The 21,815-nt window shown below is 44.4% G+C and overlaps 3 protein-coding genes across 3 annotated transcripts in view; 2 read left to right on the top strand and 1 right to left on the bottom strand.

Moving 5' to 3' along the window:
* LOC141581415 (uncharacterized) overlaps positions 1 to 21,815 on the top strand; it is a 578,148-nt gene that overhangs the window by 397,464 nt on the left and 158,869 nt on the right. The window lies entirely within an intron of this gene.
* On the top strand, positions 1,084 to 20,841 carry LOC141581708 (heat shock factor protein 5-like). The gene is made up of 2 exons (XM_074387971.1): positions 1,084 to 2,027; positions 19,499 to 20,841. The coding sequence occupies exons 1-2, from the start codon at positions 1,084 to 1,086 to the stop codon at positions 19,635 to 19,637; spliced, it is 1,083 nt and encodes a 360-aa protein (XP_074244072.1). The 3' UTR covers positions 19,638 to 20,841.
* On the bottom strand, positions 6,476 to 15,114 carry LOC141582545 (cyclin-Y-like protein 1B). Its single transcript, XM_074391024.1, has 3 exons — positions 14,436 to 15,114; positions 9,722 to 9,884; positions 6,476 to 8,124 (listed from the first exon to the last, which is right to left on the bottom strand). Exons 1-3 carry the CDS (start codon positions 14,522 to 14,524, stop codon positions 8,011 to 8,013), a joined length of 366 nt encoding a protein of 121 aa, XP_074247125.1. The 5' UTR covers positions 14,525 to 15,114; the 3' UTR covers positions 6,476 to 8,010.

Below are 21,815 nucleotides of genomic sequence, written 5' to 3'. Positions count from 1 at the left end.
CGAGACCAGCCTGGCCAACCTGGAGAAACGCCATGTCTACTAAAAATACAAAGTTAGCCAGGTGTGGTGGTGCATACCTGTAAACCCAGCCACGCGAGAGGCTGAGGCAGGAGAATCACTTGAACCTGGGAGGTGAACGTTGCAGTGAGTTGAGATCATGCCATTGCACTCCATGCAGCCTGGGGAAAAAGAGTGAAACTCCATCAGAAAGAAAGAAACAGAAAAGAAAGAAGGAAACAAGAAAGAAAAGAAAGAAGGAAAGAAGAAATAAAGAAAGAAGGAAAGAAAGAGAAAAAAGAAAGGAAAGAAGGAAGAAAGAGAGAGGGAGGAAGGAAGGAAAGTTGAATGAAGGAAGGAAGGAAGGAAGGAAAGAAAGAACGAAAGAGAAAGAGACCAGAGATGATACAAACCAATGGAAAAACATTCTATGCTCGTAAATGGGAAGAAATAATGTCAAAATGGCCTTACTGTCCAAAGTAATTTACAGATTCAATACTATTATATCAAACTACCAAGTCATTTGTCACAGAATGAGAAAAGAAAGTATTTTAAAATTTATGTAAATCCGAAAAACAGTCCGAATAGCCAAAGATATCTTAAACAAAAAGAATACAGCTAGAGGCAACACACTACCCAACTTTTCAAACTATGCTGGCTAGCCATATGCAGAAGATTCAAACTGGACCACTCCTTTTATCATAGAAAAAATCAATTTAAGATGAATTAAGGACCTACATTACAAAATCTAAAACTATGAAAATCCTAAACAAAAACCGTCCAGGACATACCATTCTGGACATAAACCATAGCAAATATTTCCAGACTAAGTCTCCAAAAGCTATCGCAACGAAAACATAGACGCATGGGACCTAAGGAAGCTAAAGAGATTGTGCTCAGCAAAAGAAACTGTCAACAGAGTAAGCAGACAACCTGCAGAATGGGAGAAAAATTTTAGAAACGATGCACCTGACAAAAGTGTCATCCAGAATCTATAAAGAAATTAACACAATTTTAATCAGAAAACAAACAACTCCATTAAAAAATGGACAAAAGACAAGAACGGACACTTGTCAAAAGACATTCATGGGGTCCGCGGCGGCCGGGCAGGCAGGAGCCGACAGGGCGAGGCGAAGGCCGCGGCGGGGGTCGGGGGCGGGAATCGAGCACGGGGAGGGAGAGGTAGGCTGGGTGGGTGGGCGCGAGGTCCGGGCCGGGCGGGGCGATGCAGGAGGCGCCGCTCTCCATCCCCATCAAGCCCAACAACTTCCCCGCCGAACGGTGGCGTCTGGTGAACAGCCCGTGGTAACGGTCCACCCGCTGGGACGGCCGCGGCGAGGGGCTGCTCATCCACCAGCCGCTCTTCGAGGTGGAGCTGCTCAGCCCGCCCGGGCCGCGGGGCGGCGGCGGGGCCGCGGGGCCGGGGCCGAGCCCGGGCTCTTCAAAACCACCAACTTCACCAGCGTCGTCCGCCAGCTCAACGTCTCCGGCTTCCACAAGGTGGTGCAGGGCGGGCCGAGGCCGGGTCGGGGCCGGGGCCGGGGGGCGGCGGGACGGCGGGACCGGCCCCTCCACCACTTCCGCAGCCCGCACTTCCGCCGCGGCCAGCCGCAGCTGCTCGTGCACCTCCAGCGCCGGACTGGCGCCAACGAGGCCAAGCTGGCGGCCGGCCTGGAGGTGCCCTGCCTCCCGTCCAGCGGCTTCCAGCGGTTTCCAGCGGCTGCGCATCACCTTGGCCTCCGCCTCCGCCGCCTCGGCCGCCGCCCCGAGCCCGCTGCAGCACCAGGAGCCGCCACCTGCGCCGCAGATTCCCGGCCCGAGCCGCACGGACCAGGGGCTGTAGGACAGTTTCACCGGTCATTTCGGCGAGGTGGTTTTCCCCCTTACTCCTACGTAACTTCATCCCAGGACCGCAGTACTTTTCCCATGAGAAGTTTAGATCGGACCCCAGTTGCTCGCAGAATATGGCAGAACTCCCTTGGAATGCACCCCGGGCAAGTGGAGACATCGCCCACGTTTTCAGAGAAACGGTAAGGTTACAGAGCCATTTACTTGGCCTGTTCTCTGTGGAGAGGATATTTCCTGTTACAGCCCAAGTGTGAGATCGACTTTATGTTCCCCGCCTCCAGATCCTGTTTTGCTGCCTCAGTGGTGCGTGCCTGTTGTCCCGTCTGCTTGGGATGCTGAGGTGGGAAGACTGCTTGAGCCTGGGAAGCGGAGGCTGCAGTGAGCAGTGACCTCGCCAGTCACCAGGCGTGGTGACTCATGCCTGTAATCCCAGCACTTTGACAGGCTGAGGCAGGTGGATCACTTGAGGTCAGGAGTTCAGGGCCAGCCTGGCCAACATGGTGAAACCCCATCTCTACTAAAAATTTAGAAAAATAAAAAATTTGAAAAATAAATTTTTAATAATAACTATAGAAGCGAAAGTGAATTTCTAAATGACATACTAGTTCATAAAATGTATAATTTAAAATTTAATAATATTTAAAATGTAGAGTTCCTGTAAAGGTAAGAAAAAATAGTTGAAACAATAGGAAATTATGATTGCTTATTAGTATTTTAACTTATAATTTTCAGTGACTATAAGGTTTTGGTAAGTATAGTCAAATAACAACCTCCCGATTTTTTATTGCGAGAAGGAAAGAAGAAAAAAGGGAAAGAAATTAAACCTCAACTTACTTTTCGAATTGTTCTTTTTTTTTTTTTTTTAGAGACGGAGTCTCACTCTGTCGCCCAGGCTGGAGTGCAGTGGCGTGACCTTGGCTCACTGCAACCCCGGCCTCCCGGGTTCAAGCAATTCTCCTGCCCCAGCCTCCTGAGTAGCTGGGATTACAGGCACGCGCCACCATGCCCTGCTCATTTTTTGTATTTTTAGTAGAAACGGAGTTTCATCATGTTGATCAGGCTGGTCGCAAACTCCCAACCTCGTGATCCACCCCTGTTCGGTCTTCCAAAGTGCTGGGATTACAAGCGTGAGGCACTGTGCGTAGCCCAGATTATTCTTTAATATAAGTTAATAGGCAAAGGCTGATAAGAAAAGAAGTTCATAAATGACAGGTTCGATTTTAGTTAAGGAAAAAACAAAGGAGACATGATTATCACCTGTACCTTTCATGAATCTAAAGTGATTGAGCGTGAATTCGGCAGTGTACGTGGTCCTCAACTCTGAATTAACTGTGGGAGGTTTGCTTGTGTTACTCAGAAAGCTTGTTCTTTATTTGCCAGCCAGGTGCGGTGACTCACACCTGTAATCCTAGCACTTTGAGAGGCTGAGGCAGGTGGATCACTTGAGGTCAGGAGTTCAGGACCAACCCGGCCAACATGGTGAAAGCTTATCTATACTAAAAATACAAAAATTATAAGAAGAAAAGCAAGCATCATGCATCATTTCTTACATGCTAATTGTGTAAAAGTGCTATACGTTCCTTTATGGAACATGGCTTTTATATAGTTGATTTTTGTGGGTTCTTTTTGCCTTTTGATTAAAAAAATGCATTGCTTTACCTCAGAGCTTGTACTTTTAAGTTTTTAACCATATAGTTTATGGTATCTACATTCGTCTTTAGAATAGTTTTCATAGAGTTCTTTGACGTCTAATGAAGACTGATTGCTTTTAGGTCTGCTGTATAGCTGTGGTATTAGGGTTTCTTTCCATTGTACTCCCAGGATAATCCCACTGTTTCTTTCCTTAATTTTAATTTTTTTTGAGACAGAGTCTTGCTCTGTCACCCAGTCTGAAGTGCAGTGGCACCATCTTGGCTCACTGCGACCTCCGCTTCCCGCGTTCAAGCACTTCTCTGCCTAGCCTTCCAAGTAGTTGGGATTACAGGCGCCTGCCACCACACCCAGCTAATTTTTGTATTTTTAGGAGAGATGGGGTTTCACCATGTTGGCCAGTCTGGTCTTGAACTCCTGAACTTGTGAACCACCCACTGGGCCTTCCAAAGTGCTGGGATTACAGGCCTGAGCCACCATGCCTGGCCCTCGAATAACTTTCAATGCTTCTGTTTCTCCCTGGGCACATACTTTAGGCAGAGGGACTTCCCATTTTCCCTCCTTCTCTTTTCGTTTCTGTTTAATCATACTGGAAAGTGCTTTAGCTTGAGGTTGCCCCGCTCTGTCCAGCAGATAGGCAGATACTGCTCCCTGTGGAGTCTTTTCATCATTCTTCTGTTTGGTGTTTCTCTTTTCATGCCTCTTGATAGTCTTTTTCATTTGTATTTTCTCAGCACGGCACTGTTTATGGTAAAGCTTAGCTTTCAGACCAATCATTTTCTTTGCCTTCTTTGAACGTTGATGAGCCTCAGGACTTTCCTTCTTTCTCTTTTTCTCATTGTCATCCAAATGGTATCCATAGCGTTACGAGTTTAATTCAATATATTCATTCTGTGGCATGGTGACAGCTGCAGAGCTGCTAGATGAAGCCCCTGGGGTGTGAAAACACTCAATGTTCAGGTCTCAGAGACCCACGAGCCCACAGTGTGCAGGCCACGACAAGAAAGCTATTTTTTATTTATTTTTCTTATTTTTTTGCTATTTTTAATTTTTAAAAATATTTATTGATTTGAGGTGGAGTCTCACTCTGTGGCTCCCTCCCGAGTTCAAGAGATTCTGCTGCCTCAGCCTCTTCAGTAGCTGGGATTACAGGCGCCGGCCATCATACCTGGCTAAGATTTTTTTATATTTTTAGTAGAGATGGGATTTCTCCATGTTGGCTAGGCCTATGTTGAACTCCTGACCGCAAGTGATTCGGCCACCTTGGCCTCCCAAAGTGCTGGGATTGCAAGGGTGAGCCACCTCACCTGATTCTTCTGTATTTTTAATAAGCTCCCAGGTGAGGTGAGTGCTGGCTAGTGGAGCACATTTTGAGTGTCATGGATCTGGTTCATGCCTTCGTTGGCAGTGGTGGCTCACGTCTGTAATCCCAGCACTTTGGGAGACTGAGGTGGGTGGATCACCTGAGGTCAGGAGTTTGAGACCAGCCTGGCCAACATGGTGAAACCCGTGTCTACTAAAAATACAAACAATAAAAATAAAGATAAAAAATAACTGGAGGGTGGTGGCATGTGCTTGTAATCTCAGCTACTTGGGAGGCTGAGGCAGGAGAATCTATTGAACCCGGCAGATGGAGGTTGCAGTGAGCTGAGATTCTGCCACTGCACTCCAGCCTGGGCAACGGAACAAGAGCTAAACTTCATTTCTAAATAAATAAATAAATGAATAAATAAATAAATAAATAAATAAATAAAGTCTGGTTCATGTCCTACCAGCCATTTATAGATGTTATACTGAGTCCTGAGACAGGAAACTCATGTTCCAAACTCCAGATTTCCCACAAAATATATAGGAAATATGAGGCCCAAAGAGGGAAATGTTGCTGAAGATGACACAGCAAAATGGAGTTTGAGACTAGAAACAAAAGCGCAGATGAAGCCTTTATTCCCATGTCACTTTCAACATCAAATATAAATATCTAAGAGGACCCCTTGATCTGAGCCCAGCCCTGAGCCGCTTCTGTGGCCTGTCAGGGAATGCCAGGAGCCTTGGCACTCCCCGAAGGTTGTTTGCCAAGCAGCAACCAGGTGGTGGGGAGGAAGAAGCCAGTTTCATTTCCTTGCTCCAGGACCTGGAAAGGTCTGACCCTGGAAAACACCCCACCCAGGGTATCGGTGACTTCAGGAGCCCCAGAGATCCATCTCTCAGACACCCTGCAGAAGGGCCCTGCAAAACAGGACCTGTTTAGGCCCCTTCCTTCCACCCCAACGCTTGTAGGGCCCATTACTCTCCTGAGAGCTTCCCTAGGTTATTTCCACCCACCCCCGCATTGACCTCCAGCCTTGGAGCACCCTCACACGTTCCCCGCCTGTGGAGACTCCACAATTATTCCCCTTCAAAGACCCCTCCCCAAACTGCCTCCTGGCATCAGCGATGCTGTCACACCTTGGTGACTGCCTAGGCCACCCCCTTCCCTGCCCCAAGCACCTCTGAGTCTCCATCATGACTTCCCCAGGTCTAGGGCTGTACTGAGACTGCACAGCGACCACGATACACAGGGCTTTCCTCCAGCACTCCCTCAGACATCCCGCCCACCCTACAGGGGAGATGAGGCTCCACCGCCCCCAAAACGCGGCTTTCTGGACCCGCACAAGGCACCTCTGTCACACAGGGGTGACCCTAGGAATCCCACTCCAGATATTCTCGGGCCTTCCCCCAAGGGAGACACCAAAGGTGGAGGAATCCCCTGGAGAGGATCCTCAGAAACCATCCTCAAAGCCACCATCACAACCAGAAAGACCCGAGGAAGAAACGTGACCACGAAACCCATCTCCACATACACACTCCTCCCAGCGGCAGTTCTAGGGATGCCATTCATGGTCACCTCACCCCATGGTGATCTGAAGACGCTGCCCCCAGGTTAAAGGGAAAAGAAAGGAAGAGTCCAGCAGAATTCCTGAAGGAAAATCCATTTTCCTTTATTCATTATGCATTGAAGCTAAAGCGCAGGGCACGAAGGGTTTTATAGACAATTTTAAGTTCTTAGTACAGTTTTCCACGGAAACTTTAAAAATTAACAGTGAAAGAGATCATAGATAATAAACCCATCATAAGTACATTATCACTAGGTTTCAGCAGTTCTCATTTTGCTGTTTAATTTCAAGTATCAATTCCAAATATTCTAGGAGTTTTTTACATCAAATATCAGATACAATATCATTAATTATGAAAGAACATACGTAACTATCTAACAAGTGAAGCTGAGAAAGAAAATATCATTATCACATCTAATACAAATGTTAATATTTAAAATAGATGAATTTGTGTATTCACCAAAGAGTAGACGCTACAAGCACCGAAGGCTTTGCATGAAACATTTTAACATGTTTCATTTAATATTTCATCTTCAGACACAAAATTTCGATACATGAAAATTTTCAGTTATGTATACAGAGCCACAGACTATGTTTGGAGGAGGAAATCACAAATCAACAGTGGGATATTCCAAACCACTTTATTGTGAACGTAAATGCAAGAGGCTGGGCACAGTGACTCCCACCTGTAATCCCAGCAGTTTGGGAGGCTGAGGCAGGCAGATCACGAGGTCAAGGGATCAAAACTATCCTGGCCGCCATGATGAAACCCTGTCTCTACTAAGAATATATAAATTAGCTGGGTTGGTGGTTCATGCCAGTAGTCCAAGCTACTTAGGAGGCTGAGGCAGGAGAGTCATTTGAACCCGGGAGGTAGAGGTTGCAGGGACTGGAGATCTCGCCACTGTGCTCCAGCCTGGCAACACAGCAAGACTCTGTGTTTTGGTATGACCAGTATGGGCCTGGGGGATGATGAGCTGATTTCATCTCTCCCTTTATTACCATGAGGTGGGAGCCTCATTTCACATGTACAGATTCCTTTCAAAGACGAGATGAACAGGCCTGAGCCCCCATGGAACTTGGAGTAATGACAGCCTTGTCCCCATGCATTTTATCTTCCCACACTTGTTGTTTCGGGCCATCGTGCATTCAGTGCCTCTGTGGACAGAGATCCAAACCCAGGCACTCTCACAAATCTGGGGCGAATTCTATAGTTTTTTGAATTCCAGCTCAGTTCAGATTGTCACCTGCTTGGAACTGTGGGTGACTGTTGACTCTGCACTGGGATGTGGTGTGTCCATGTGACAGTAGTCTTCCCCAAGAGTTGTTCAAGAAGGTAGTGCCCTAGGAATGCCATCTGGACTCAGTGGAACAAGAAGTTCAGGTAGCACCTGGCACCCACTGTTCATGCCACCATCACCCAGCTTCACAGTATGGTTATCTGAAGAAATCTGTGCTCTATGAAAATCCTAATCAACAACAACAAAATCAAAAATAGCAACAACGACAACAAAAAAAATTTAAAAAAAAAAACATAAAAAAAGAAGATCCTAATTTTCCTGGACTTTTTCAGCAATAGAAGTGCTATTTTGTAGTCTTTACAGTTGACGAGTCCAGGATCTTATAATGGTAATTTCTGTCTTTAAGGTAAGATGGCATTAGAATGCCGAATAGCGATGAAATCCATGCTGGCGGCCCTTCTCATAGTGGCGACATCTTTGTGCAAGTCTTTGTATTCACATGGTGGTGACATAGCCTAGGAAAGTCAATTAAAGAGAAAATGGGTACAATTTTTTAAAAGGCTCCAACATTTTTAAAAAGGCATCATTGATGAGAAGCTACACATACAGATTCCTTTGGAGGGTTCCCTTGTAGCTGCTTTGGCTGAGTTTTACAGTGCCAGGTTCTGAGGATGCAACTCCCTGCCCATTCACTAAGGTAGTCTCCTTTAAGAGCTATGAAAAGATTGCCAGAGGCAAGACAAACTTACTTTATAGGTTGAAAGTTGGGCTCATTGCTTGGTGATACTGTCACATAAAAAATAAAATAGGGCTCCAAAATATTTTCAGAGTATTGTGACAAGCTTGTAACAATATTATCTGTTACCTGTGCACTTGTTCCTTCAGCATAATCAACATACACTTGTGCCAAACAATCAACTTACTCAGTGATTCAAATTCTACCGAATCCTTAGTAGTTACTACACACTCCAAGCAGATTTTAATGAGGCAGGTTCGTGCTGGGCTGCTTGAGAACACACAAGAAGTCTAATGATTGAAGCACCACAAGGTGCTGCTTTACTTGCACATTGTGGTAGAGAAATGTATTATTCCAAAGTACCACCGAGACACCAGAGACAATGCCAGTTTTAAATGTGTCTGTCTCAGGTGGAATTTCCCTGTGTACTCACCAAGAGTCATAAACCATAAATCTTACATTGTCCCATGAAGCCATTTTCACTGAAAGCTCATGTCGTTCCTACACCTAGTACTTGAAACACAGGCACCTTATACAGTCTAAGCACAAGTCTCTCAGCCACTACTGCTTTGTCTGATAAGCTCCTGGGACTGCACCGAGATATACAGAATAGACAAGGACACGACATTGCAAATTGCTGAAGTAAAAGACAGCCAAGAGCAGTAAGTGCATTGTCTATTTAGATATAATTAGGAATACAACTGCATTTATTCATGAAATAAAAAGAAACTCATTAAGAACACATTAAAATAAAAAGAAAAATGCAGGTAGAAAATAAAAAGAAACTCATTAAGAACAGATTAAATTTAACAAAAATTATTCTGAATTATGGTCAAAGCAGTGAGAATATCAATAACGTTTTAAAATACAGATCCATGGCCTGGTGCAGGGGCTCATCCCTGTAATCCCAGCACTTTGGGAGGCCAAGGTGGACAGATCAGCTGAGGTCAGGGATCGAGACCTGCCTGACCAACATGGAGAAATCCTGTCTTTAATGAGAATACAAAATGTCCGGGCATCATGGTGACTGCACATAATCCCAGCTACTCAGGAGGCAAAGTAGGGGAATCCCTTGGACCCAGGATTCAGAGGTTGCAATGAGCTGAGATCGCACCATTGCACTCCAGCCTGGGCAACAAGAGCGAAACTCCTTCTCCTAAAATAATAATAATAATAATAATATTAATAATAAAAATAATGATGATGATTCTTGTATAATGTGTAAAAGCCTTGAAATATGATGCCAAAAAAATAAGCACTTTGGTCTGTTAATTTTAAGGCTTTCATTTTCCTAATCACTACTTAATATGATTTTGTCACAGATGTTGGCTTTTGCGGCCAATGGGAAACTCCACTAAGTGACTTCACAGCCTTACCTTCAATCTCTCTGCTTTATCTTTGCGAAGAAAACTAAATAGAAAACACAGGTCATGGTCGTATGCCAAGGCACGCAGGTCAAAGTAATATTTTGTATAAACACTGGCAGACACATGAATATTAAACTCAAGTAGCTCCAAAAAACTCTTCTCCATCTTACTCCTGTGGGAGGAGAAACACAATAAAGCGAACACAGGGCAATTTTAGTCAAGTGGGTTATCTTTAAAAATATTCTGAGCTACTAGGATGCTCAAAGTTCTGTTTTGAAACAAATAAAGGCTGAGTGGTTGGGTCCTTACACTAATGTCCAAACAAGGCACAGCTGCTTGGGGTCTCCTCTGCATCCCAGCAGCCCAAGTTTGGGATGAGGGAGAGGTGGAAGCCTCTTCTGCACTCCTGCTGCTGCCTCGGGGCTTATTCTTCACAGTTCCCTTAGGGCAGCTGAGCAACTCAGACTCCAAGCTCACTCACAAACCCCGCAATAGTGATGAGATGACAGGAATGATGGGTACCATTTCTTAGCTCTGAAGAAGCTCCAGGCATATTTCCCAGGACAATAACAGGAAGGGAGTTGCTGAAGTAGAGAAGCACCAACAGGAAGATGGGGCGCATCACCATGGCAACAAGGGGACCCATGGAGAGCCACCCTATTGCCTCGGAGGATGAAAAACTGTAAGGCTACAAGGAGAATTCATCCCAAATAAATACATAAGCAAGATACATTTTATGGCAAAAAGAATCCCCTTCCCTCTGCTCCAGCACACCAGGCTGGGTCAAGGAGGCATAATGCAAGTTTCTGCTCACCTTAATATTAGGAAGAGACTGGGGAAGAATAACATTTCCAATTTGAAAGGCAGAAAAGTCAAGGAGAGTCATTTTGGCTAAACTCATATTATAATGTGATTTATAGTAGGGCCCTGGCCTTAACACATGCAGTGTTGCTCCTGAGTTGGGAATGCAACCCTGAAGAACTCGGCATCTGTCACCCCTGGACAGAACAGAATGTGGGGGAGTTGGAGGCAATGGGAGAGGAAAGCACTGGGAGCCGTCGTCTGCCTCATGATAATCCAGCTGCCCTCACCAAAGCTAAATTAATAGGTACACAGTTAGAGTCATTCTGGCTGCTTTCAAAGCCCTGTAATGAGTTAATTGCTTAAAAATGATCAATATCTGAACAATACATTTGGTTTCTTGGTTTGAAGGTTAACATTTTACCCATTGGCCAAGTAAGCAAATGCTAGAAAGTGGAGGGCAGTTAGACTCTAAGTCAAGATGTGGGGATCTCATTTGCTGAACGTAAAATCCAACTGAACCTACTTCTAAAATTAATATCCTGTTCACGTATCCATAGGTCTATAGAAATGTAAATGAAACAATATTTGAATAGACAGGTAATCAGGTCGTGACTTACTACAGAAATTAATGGCACTTCCCAGAATTAACGTAGCTATTCATAGAGGTTTAATCACTGAAGAAAAGTATTCTGTGAACAGCCGATTCATCTTCTAAGATTTCTGTTTTTTTTTTTTTTTCTTTTTATGTGGAGTTTCTCTCTTGTTACCCAGGCTGGAGTGCAATGGCGCAATCAGCTCACCGCAACTTTCGCCTCCCGGGTTCAGGCAAATCTCCTGCCTCAGCCTCCTGAGTAGCTGGGATCACAGGCACGCGTCACCATGCCCAGCTAATTTTTTGTATTTTTAGTAGAGACGGGGTTTCACCTTGTTGACCAGGATGGTCTTGATGTCTTGACCTCGGGATCCACCCGAGGGGGATCCATCCGCCTCGGCCTCCCAAATTGCTGTGATTACAGGCTTGAGCCACCGCACCCGGGCGATTTCTGGGTTTTTAAACAGCTAGTTGACTGAACAGCATACCCTTTACAACACAGCATTTCTGCATAGAGGCTACTCAGTTTAACTCTCTAGAAAAGATATATATTTCGGGGAGACACATCGATGTTGGAACGTTTTAAGAAAAATCTGAGGGACAGCAGTTGTTTATCTGTTAAGCTGACACTCAAAATGGGATCATTGCAAATAGTCAAGAGGAGTAGGGTGAGACACATGTCTATTAAATGCTTGGACGTAATGCTTTTCAGCTTCCCAAGATCACAAACAGAAGCAGCCTGTTCAGACCACAGCTCCCGGTGTATCTCCGTTCACACACAAACAGCTCTGTTTGGAACCTGTCTTCTTGGGGCTGGCCTCTGCCTCCACTGCTTCTGGAGCTCACTTCTGTGGAAACCTGCACTTATCCCTGCATGCTCTCTGATCTTGTGACTGGAAATCAGAGCCCCAGGCAGCTTAGCTGCAGGTTTTGAGAACAATTCAGCTGCCAAAATGGCAGAACTAAGTGTTCATGATTACAAATTTGAAACCACCTTTGCAAAAACTGTAACTGAGAAAATGATGACAGTGAAAGAGGATTGATGTGACTTCATCTCACTTCTAACCTCCAAGCTGTCCTTGTTCTTTCCTACACAGAGGCCAAACTAACTTTGGAAGGAATGTAGTTTGTAGTTTAACTTTGAAACCAAAGATGGTAACAACCCTTTCCCAAAACAAACCCCTTTCCCACCTGGGAACTAGATAGATGACCTTTCCACAACGAATAAATTAGCCACAAGATTAGAAATTGTGGCTTAGGAGTCATGAGGCTGAAGGCTGCAAGAATTTGAACCTGCCCATATTGATCCTGGGAATAACTTCACTATTGTAAAACCTAAAATCAGTGCTTGAGATATTTTGCAGACGTTGTACTGGGATCAGGTGACACCACCCTAACAAATCAACGTGGCTCATATGGTTTTCTGGCCCCAACCCAGCAGCCAACTCAATGCAGGAGGACAGCTTCAACGTTGCCCTATGATTTCATCGCTGTCCTGATCTGTCAGCACTCCCCACTTTCTGACCCCCTACCCACCAAATTACTCTTTTAAAAACTACCCACCAAATTACTCTTTTAAAAAACCATCCCAGAGTTTTCAGAGAGACTAATTTCAGTAATAGTCAAACTCTGGTCTCCTGTACATCTATCTCTGCATGAATTAAACACTTTCTCTATTGCAATTATCCCGTACTGATAAATCAGCTCTGGCTAGGCAGCAGAGAAGGAGAAATCAGGCAGTCACAAATCTTGCTTCCTTTTAGGGAACAGTTTGCAGTGGATGACTATGATTAAACTCCCTTTAGCATTTGCAGCTATCAAAGTACTTCCATTTGTTTCAAATTCATTTGCTGTCATACTCTTTGCTAAAATGGCTCCCCCAAATATCACAATTATCACTTGGTTTATACTATTAGCAAAGTGGTGACAAAAATGTTTGTTTGTTTGTTTCTTAGAGAGAGTCTGGTTCCCTCACCCAGGACTGAAGTGCAGTCACGTGATCACAGCTCACTACAGCCTAAAGTTACCAGGCTCAGGCAATTCTTCCACGTCAGACTCCCAAGTAGCTGGGACTACTACAGAACCTGCCAACACACTTGGCTAATTTTTTAAAAAATTTTTTGTACGGACAGGATTCACTGTGTTACCCAGCAGGTCTGAACTCCTGTGCACAAGGGATTGAATGTAGATACATACACACTGCAGTGTATCTACAATATAAACTGTATCTTCAATTGCAGCCATACACTGAGGTGATTCTGAATAGCAGTCCTCCTCTGTGGAGTCACGGGCAAAGATGGATCACAAAACTAACTTGTGCCACTGCCTGGCATTGTCTTTTCTGCCGGTCAACGTAAACAAGAGCTGCTCCATTGTCTTGCACCAGATGCGGCTGACACAGCTGTCCTCACTGTCCAGCGGGCACCCAGGGCAGCTCTGCTGGAAATGCCCCCTTGCTCACCCTGCCTGTCTGCTTCAGGGCCCTTCACTTCACAGCAGTCATAAGGCCAAATGGGAAGGGAACCCTGGGGAAGCTGTGTTGCAGTGCCATGTTGGTGCATCTGGGAGGAACTACATGACCCTGCACAGCTTCCACACTCTCATAAACAACTACTGGCCCCGAGCCTGCTTCTGTGAATGTCTGAGTACCTAGGGAGCCTGTGAGTGTGGTGGGCATGGCGTGATGCCCCAGAAATGCTTCTCACACTGCGGGAGGTGAACGTGCAAGCTTCTAACTCATCAGACCGATTTCCAAACACATGCAAGGTTAATGGGGAGGAGCCAGGGCAGAGAAATCTGTAGCTATTTAACATCATATCTCAAGGTTCCTATAAAAGCAGATCTTCAGATTAAAGGGGGAGACAAGGACCAGCAAAAGCAAATACACAATGGGTGACTTAGGTTAAAGCTGTAAGTTCTGCATAGTCCCGAGGCCTTAACACCTGAAAAGTGGCCAGTTATTTCAAAGGCCTGATGTTTACCCCTTCAAAGGGGACTGAAACTGGCAGGTGGCTTCTAAAAAGCTATAAAGATATTTACTGCACTGTGTCATTCTGACAGCACACTTGTAAGAGGTTTTCCAAAAAACAATCGGAAAAACAGTTTAGCAGCCAGTTATTACAACAATAACACTTCAAGACTTACCCTTTAATGCTGGAAAATATAAACTGTTATACTAAAGCTGGATAGATTGAAGTCTGTGGTCTTATGCCTACTTCCTTTATCTGTACAAGGAAACCTATAAAGATATTTCTTACACTGATAACTTGGAGAGCAAATGAGGCATGGAAAATGATGACAAAGTTTGCCAAAACCTTAGAAACTCACATTGTCTCAGCTGCAACATCCTTGGGATTCTGGCTGTCATCCGCACTCCAGTGACGACGATTTCCCCAAAACTTGGAGGCCAGAAGCATGGCTCCGTAGACAATTTGTTTCCAATTAGTAGGACAAAGATCGATGTTAGCATTCGTTAAAAGGCGTTCAATGTACACCTGCAAAAGAGAGCACTTGTCTTTGATTTCAGTTCTGTTTCAGTGTGCTGATAACATTTAAGAATGAAAGACTTCTGGTTTTGGCCAGAACGTTAAGTGCCTTTTATTCTCATGTTCTGCAGAGAGTTTGCTCAGACAAAGCAAGAGGCCCAGTCCCCGTCATAGTCAGATACTTCTGCAGCATACTCTGCCCACAGAAATTTTCATGCCAATTTCATTCACAGGGATGTGAGCATGAAGAAAGGCACCTTCAGCACCTTCACACTCATGAAAGGCAGCACAAACACAGGCCTGGTGCAGATTAAGGTTGTTCAGGAAACACTACAGTGCCATCCGCGTGCAGCGTCACACCTGGCTGGCAGGTAGATAGGAATTTTACAGGTGTGCCATGCTAGAACGTGTAGAACCCAAGTCATAATGAGAACACTGCTGTCTTCTCCTTTTCACAACAACTCACCCGCTTTTGGGACACAGGCTTAGGAACTGCAGGTCAAGAGTGCCTCCCAGTGCTGCCGGGCAGACAGCATGACAAGGGCATGTCTCTGTTGCTGAGAAACAGTCCCTGTATCCAGAGCCTTGATGAGGAACGCATGTGAAGGAATGGAGGGTCCTGCTCACAGCCCCTACTTTCCATGTCTCCACAATCACTTCACAAAAACTTATTTCTTGTCCTCCAGTATCTGCATTCAGTCAATTCTGGCGGTTTGAAGGCAGAGAGAGCTGCCAGCCTCTCTATCCTTGGGGTGGCTGTAAACCCGCCAAGCAGTTTGTGAGATAATCTCAGAAATGATTGTCTATCTGTCCAATCTCTATCCTATAAAGAACTAGCAGAAGGACCAGCTGAGGGAAGGTTACAGAGGTAAGCTGTGAGATGTTGCTACCTCAGAGGGTGCTCTGTAGAAGAGTATGACTCTATGCTACTTGAGGTCTTTGAATCAAGGTGAAAGAAAAACAGTTTATTTTAAGAGAGTTCATTTATTGTTGAACATTATCAGATTGGTGGCTCAGATCTGGCAATGTTCTCCAAAGTCAACTGTGTTTTCCAAATCATATGGCCCTTGAACATGACATGTTCTTATGAGAGATCCTGCTCCCTTTCTCTAAAACCCTGCACTGTCGGTTTTCCAAGGAATAACCCTCCCTCCTAGTGTTCAACTCCACAGGACTCATGAGAGAGCACTGAAACAGCACTGGCAAGCCCTCAACTTCCTGTCACCTTTACTGGTAAGCCAGTGACCCGCTGACACTCATCGATACCACTTGCCCTCCTGGGTCAGTGAGAAAGTTTCTCTTTTAACATTGACTCTTCTACCAGCATGATGGATCCTATCCACTTTTGCAGAACACTGTTCCCCAAATCACCTCTTCTTGAAGACTTTCTCTCTCTCTGCCAGAGATTTTCACCAATACAAATGTGTTGCCTGTTCCCATCCTGCTCTCCCCAGCTCCCCCATGACATCCTCTCATTTGCTCACAGTGTCATGCCCTGGTGCCAGCTCCTTGCCTCCCATCTCACCTTAACCACCCCCCCAACCCCATCACTCACCTGAGACTCCTCTTGCTGAGGTCCCTGGAGCCTTCACAACCACAAACCAGAGCCCTTCACCCCAAGGCTCCACTCCCCAACCTGGCCCTAATCTTGTCCAGGAAATTGCCATTGGCCCAGCTCCTGGAGACTAATAGTTACATGTGAGTTACCCTCCTCTAATCCGTGCTTAATCCCTCCATGGCTACCTTCACTGGCAGGCTGCCTGCTTCAGGTTCTGGGCCGCCACGTGCCACGGCTCACCTGTAACAGCCTAGTTGCTACTTAGTCCTCTTCTCTGCCCCAACCCCCCTCCCAACTATGGACTGCTCTCTCCCAAGCACTTGGGATAACCTCTAAATTAAGAACGCTGCACTCCCCTGCTCAAGATCTACCATTAGTCCCCGCATCAAATTGGAATAATACCTCGACTTCGTCCCCGGTCTGCAAGCCAAAGGGCCCTGTGAGCGACGGCTCCGCCTGTGCGGCCGCATCTTTTCCATTCTTTCCTTCATTTCTCTCACAGGCGGGCTCCCTGCTGTCTGTTCCTTGAACACACGTGAAATGTGTTCCTGTCTCTGTCTTGGCACTCAGCCCACTGCCTATAATGCCAGCATTCCTTATCATCCTCGCTTTATAGTCAGGTCACCGCTCAGATGTGACCTCTCTAGAGAGGCTCTTCCTGATCATTCTATCAGAAACAGCGAGCCCCTCCCATCACTGTCTCTGAATCGTGCTTCATCATTTTGCTATTTGCCATTACCTAAAAAAAGAACTGCTTTCCTCATTAAAACAAATGCCTCATAAAGACAAGGACTGTGCTCGACCTGTCCTCTTCTCTACCCCAGCATTTAGAAGAGTGACACAGGGTTGGCATCCCATGGGTGTTTATGGAATGGGGACCTTCTTGGCAGCCTGTAGCACTGTGACCCCAGCCTTTCCTATCGCGAACCCTTTGTTCTTATCACATTTTCCTGCTCTTCCTCCTCGTACTCTGGCTCTTTTCTGAGGGCTTGCCCCTCACATGCTGGTGGTCTTTACAGAGCTATATTTTGTCCATCTTCTCTTTTTTCCCTTTTCCTGAGTAGCTGTGACTATAGGTGTGTCCCACCATGTCCGGCTTGTCCACTTTCATTCTAAACAGTTTCTTTGCATTGGAGCAACTACTCTTTTTCTCTTTTTTTTCCCCAGGGTGTTGCTGTTGTTGTGCAGGGTGGAGGGCAGTGGTGCAATCTTGGCTCACTGCAAGCTCTGCCTCCCAGGTTCCAAAGATTCTCCTTCCTCAGCCTCCCAAGTAGCTGGGATTACAGGTGTCCACCACCATGCCCAGGTAATTTTTTGTATTTTTTAGAAGAGACAGGGTTTCACAGTGTTGGCCAGGCTGACCTCGAACTCCTGACCTCAGGTGATCGCCTGACTTGGTCTCCCAAAGAGCTGGGATAACAGGTGTAAGCCATTGTGCCTCGCCTTGAGCAGCTACTCTTACTCTTCATTCCTTACCGCCAGCTCAGATTCATGCTCCAGTCCCATACATCCAAATGATAACTGCACTGCTCAGATTCATGTTCCAGTTCCATAGATTCAAATAATGACTGCACACGTCACTCTGCTATCTCACAGGCACTCCAAATTTAGCCTGTATACAGTGAAGTCCCCCTTCTTTCAATCCAGCTTTCCCTCCTGCCTCAGCTCTCTCTCTCTCCATCTGGAAGTACCACTCCTGCTTCCCCCCAGCATGTGCTGGGCATTCCCAATGGCTGCAGCTCCATGAAATGGCCTGCATCTGATCCAGTGCTCATGGAGAGGTTTCTATGCAGGTGCCCAGTGGAGGCCTTCACCCCTAAGCTCTAGCTGGATGCTGAAGGAGAGGGTACTGCTCTAAGTATCCTTTCTCTCCAGGCCATGTAGTTGACATTCCTCTACCACATGGTTAGTGTGGGGAGGGTCAAACCATCCCAGCCATCTGAACAGGACTTTATATTCTGAATGAGTCTCACCACAGGAATTCTGGGAGAACCATGTAGAGGTAAGGACACAGCTATGGCTTGGCAGGCTAACTAGCAAAGCCCACGTCCAAGTCTTAGTAGTTCCACATTCCTGGGCAATTTCCCGAACAGGCACAAGAGGTCAACAGGAACAACAAAGCATTCAGAGCAGCAGCTCCAGGTCAGAACTGTGGGGAAATACAGCCTGGAACTCAGCTTAGACCTACATTGGAATCTGTTGAGGGAGAAACCAGAAGTCTCTCCTGCTGCTTTCAGTAGCAATTATTCTGTGATAAGAAAAGCAATGGCATCATTTTAAAACATGACGATGATTAAACTCTAATATGTGTATTTACTTTGTTTGCATAGGTTTCTCTTAAAAGATCTGATGATAACTTTAGGAACTTTTATTTAGAAACACGGTCATACGCTGTGTAGGAGACCAGTTACTAAAGATGCTTTATAAATAAGAAATAGCTTACCAATGCTACGATTGCACCTGGAGCTGTTAGTTTTGTGACTTTAGAAAGAGCACAGAAATAACTGAAAATGCAGTTGCGTGTGGGATCATCCTCAAAGGATTTTCCTGGAATATTTTCTTGCTGAAAGAAGAAGAAAGTCAATATACATATTCATTCAAGAAAACTTCTTAAGTACTCTTAAGATGGGGATGTTAAAATTGGTGCCCACATGTCCCTTAGAATAATCTTGCTGGGATAATATGTCTTTTAGTTCTAAAAATATAAACGGCAGGATCTTAAAATATTTTTGGTTTTGTGTAACCATAGGTGCTAAGGTGGCCCTGTGGCTATCATATGCCTGAAGCAGCAAGTTTTTAAGTTTTGATAGCACTTAAACAAATTTAACTTTAAATTGTTTTCTAATTCCATTCACAGAGTTCGTTCATATTTGTTAGGACTACTTACAAATATTCTTATTGTTTGCTGCTATAAAAACTTATCTTTTAAAATGACACATTTTGTTATTTGGATGGTATGTTTATTCCCCTTAGTGCAAAAATTAAACAAAGCTGTACGTCAGCTCTTACTCCAGTGTGACCAATTTACAACACTCCTTACATAAGATGATTAGACACAACTTAGTGAAGACTTAATGGTGGATGATTTTGACTTCATCATGAAATCAACACAACTTCATAAGACATAAACAGAACCTCAGAGAAAGTGACACTTACTGAAAGTGGATGTATTGGCTCATCAAAAACAGCCAGAGATCTATTTGCATATCTATAAAAGAAGAATGTGCATTTAAGAGATTAATTCACAAATGGTTAATATCTTAGTAAAGTATCTGCTGGGAGTAGGGCATGGAGGGCGGAGGGAGATACTTCTTGTTTGCTTTGGTAAAATTTGTTCACCAAAACAGTTGTTGCCAGTTTTTCTCCTGGATCCTGGCCTTCAGAGGGTTTCTTGACCTGTTATTCATCAACACATCACGTTCTGAACTGGGAAGTCTTTTCTACATTGATGAGCCAGACTTGCCTTTAAATACTGACTCCCGCTAACAGGCAATGGTAAGAAGCTATGTCTATTTTTACTCCTCTAACCTCATGGTGGAGTGGAACACAGGAACATTTTAGGAAGCAGTAGTTGTTGGCAATAAGGATTTTAGAACTTTTTAGAATCCATTAAGATTTCCCAAATCTTTCTTTATTATACTATATGTTTGCTGAAGTAGTTTGAGCTACACACTTAATTGCCTTTTCATTTTAAAAGAAGGCAGTCTTTAATGAACTTTACAAACTAACACATTATGTGATTATTTAGGAAACCAGTGGTTTTCCTAATGTGGTCGGTGGACCCCTGAGATTCCCTAGGAGACCCATGATGTCAGAACTGGTTGTTGTTGTTGTTATTATAGGGTTTTGCTCTTTCCCCCAGGATGGAGCACAGTGGTACAAACCTGACTCACTGCAGGCTTGACTCCGTGGGCTCAAGCAATCCTCCTGCCTCAGCCTCCCAAGTAGCTGGGACAAAATGTCCATACCACCATGCCCAGCTGATCTTTTCTTTTTGGTTTTTTGTCTTTTTTGATAGATGGGGTCTTGCCACATTGCCCCGGCTGGTCTCAAACACCCAATTCAAAATAATTCTCCCACCTTGGCCTCCTAAATAGCTGGGATTACAGGTGTCAACCACCATGTATGGCCCAAACTGTTCTTACAAGAATACTAATTTAACCTGAGAAGCTGATTGAAAATAAAACACACAAATAATTTATTACTTTTAAAAAGTATTAAGACATTGATTGCTTTCTTCCTGTTCAACACTTGTAATGACTGTTTAAAAGCAAACGTGGGTAAAACTGATGGTTTCTCAGTATGAATAAGGGCAGTGCTACCGAATTATACCAGTATTCGTTCCACTCTTCACGGCCCCTTGCAGTTTGTATCAAAGAGCATGTTTCACTGAAGAATGTCCTTGATGAAACAGTAAAAATTAATGATGTTACTAAATCTTGGCCTCTCTTTTTAGTATCCTCAGTAGAAAGTTCACATAAAGCGCTTCTGCATACTGAAGTATGGTCATGTTAAAGAAAAGCACTTGTGATTAAATTGTGAGCTGAACAAGCCAATTTTTCACAGTACACCATTTGTATCTGAAAGTATAACTGACTGTTATCCATAAAATTAAGTCAAGTGAGTCTGTCATTTCAAGGAAAATAACAAGTATTTCTCTATAATAAAGCTAAAACTTTCAAGCTGAAAATCTCAACTTTGAAAACTCATACGTACTACTGTGAGCTTGAAGGCATCTCCATATTTGAAGACATTTTTATAATGGTGGTGATACTAATGAAAGTGAGTTTTTGACACTCTAAGTAAACCAAGTAGCCAATGCATAATATTGTAACAGCCAGTAAGGGGACAGATCCATTTATTGTACAAGAAAGCTCAGTGACTATTAGTGAACGAATTCATTGATATGTACAATCCTCTTATAGCTATTTTAATCAGTTAGCACTTCTGGAGTTTTGGTGGGGTTAAAGAATACCCACAGTAACCTGATAGCTTTATAAATACGCCTCTTTCCTACTGTATATTTGCATGAGGCTAGGGCATCTTTTTACTGCTTCTTTCCAAATGAATTGCAAACAAAGACATAAACAAATACACTTTGGAACCCTTAATAATTTAAAAGATTTTTACGAACCAAAAAACCCACAAACGATTTACTGTAGCACTGTAAAATAAGCACTCTACAGCTTATAATGTCTAGAGTTAGGACCTGACAGCGTGTTGCATATGACACAAAGTGATGAGCTGGAATAAGAAGACAGGTTTCAAAGAGCTCACCTGTGCTTTATGTTGTAACATATTGCCATGGTCACACTGTGGAGAAAAACAAAAGTTGTAAGAACTGATTTTATCATTTGTTAGGTCTGAAGATATATTTCCAAAGGCGGGGGAGGGAACCCTCTCAGTGGCCCTGGAATCGTGTATTCAAAACAATATCATGTGAGCACTTTTCTTTTGTTTTAGTCCTCTGGCTCTACAGCAAAAACAGGAGAACCAAAATACTACGCAAAAGGCTGATAGAAGACTTGCGTCTGCAGATGGTTCTTAGGTATAAATGATGACATATTCTCCCTGTCATTTGCTCTTCTGCCCATAGAACCTTTCATTCTGTGCAAGTTACTTATATCTATGTGTTCATATGCTTACATTTAGGCCAGACAGTAG

This window comes from Saimiri boliviensis, chromosome 1 (genome assembly GCF_048565385.1).
Source record: "Saimiri boliviensis isolate mSaiBol1 chromosome 1, mSaiBol1.pri, whole genome shotgun sequence".
Classification (NCBI taxonomy): domain Eukaryota; kingdom Metazoa; phylum Chordata; class Mammalia; order Primates; family Cebidae; genus Saimiri; species Saimiri boliviensis.
Note: the sequence above shows the minus strand (reverse complement) of the source record. Positions and strands in the feature narration are given on the sequence as shown.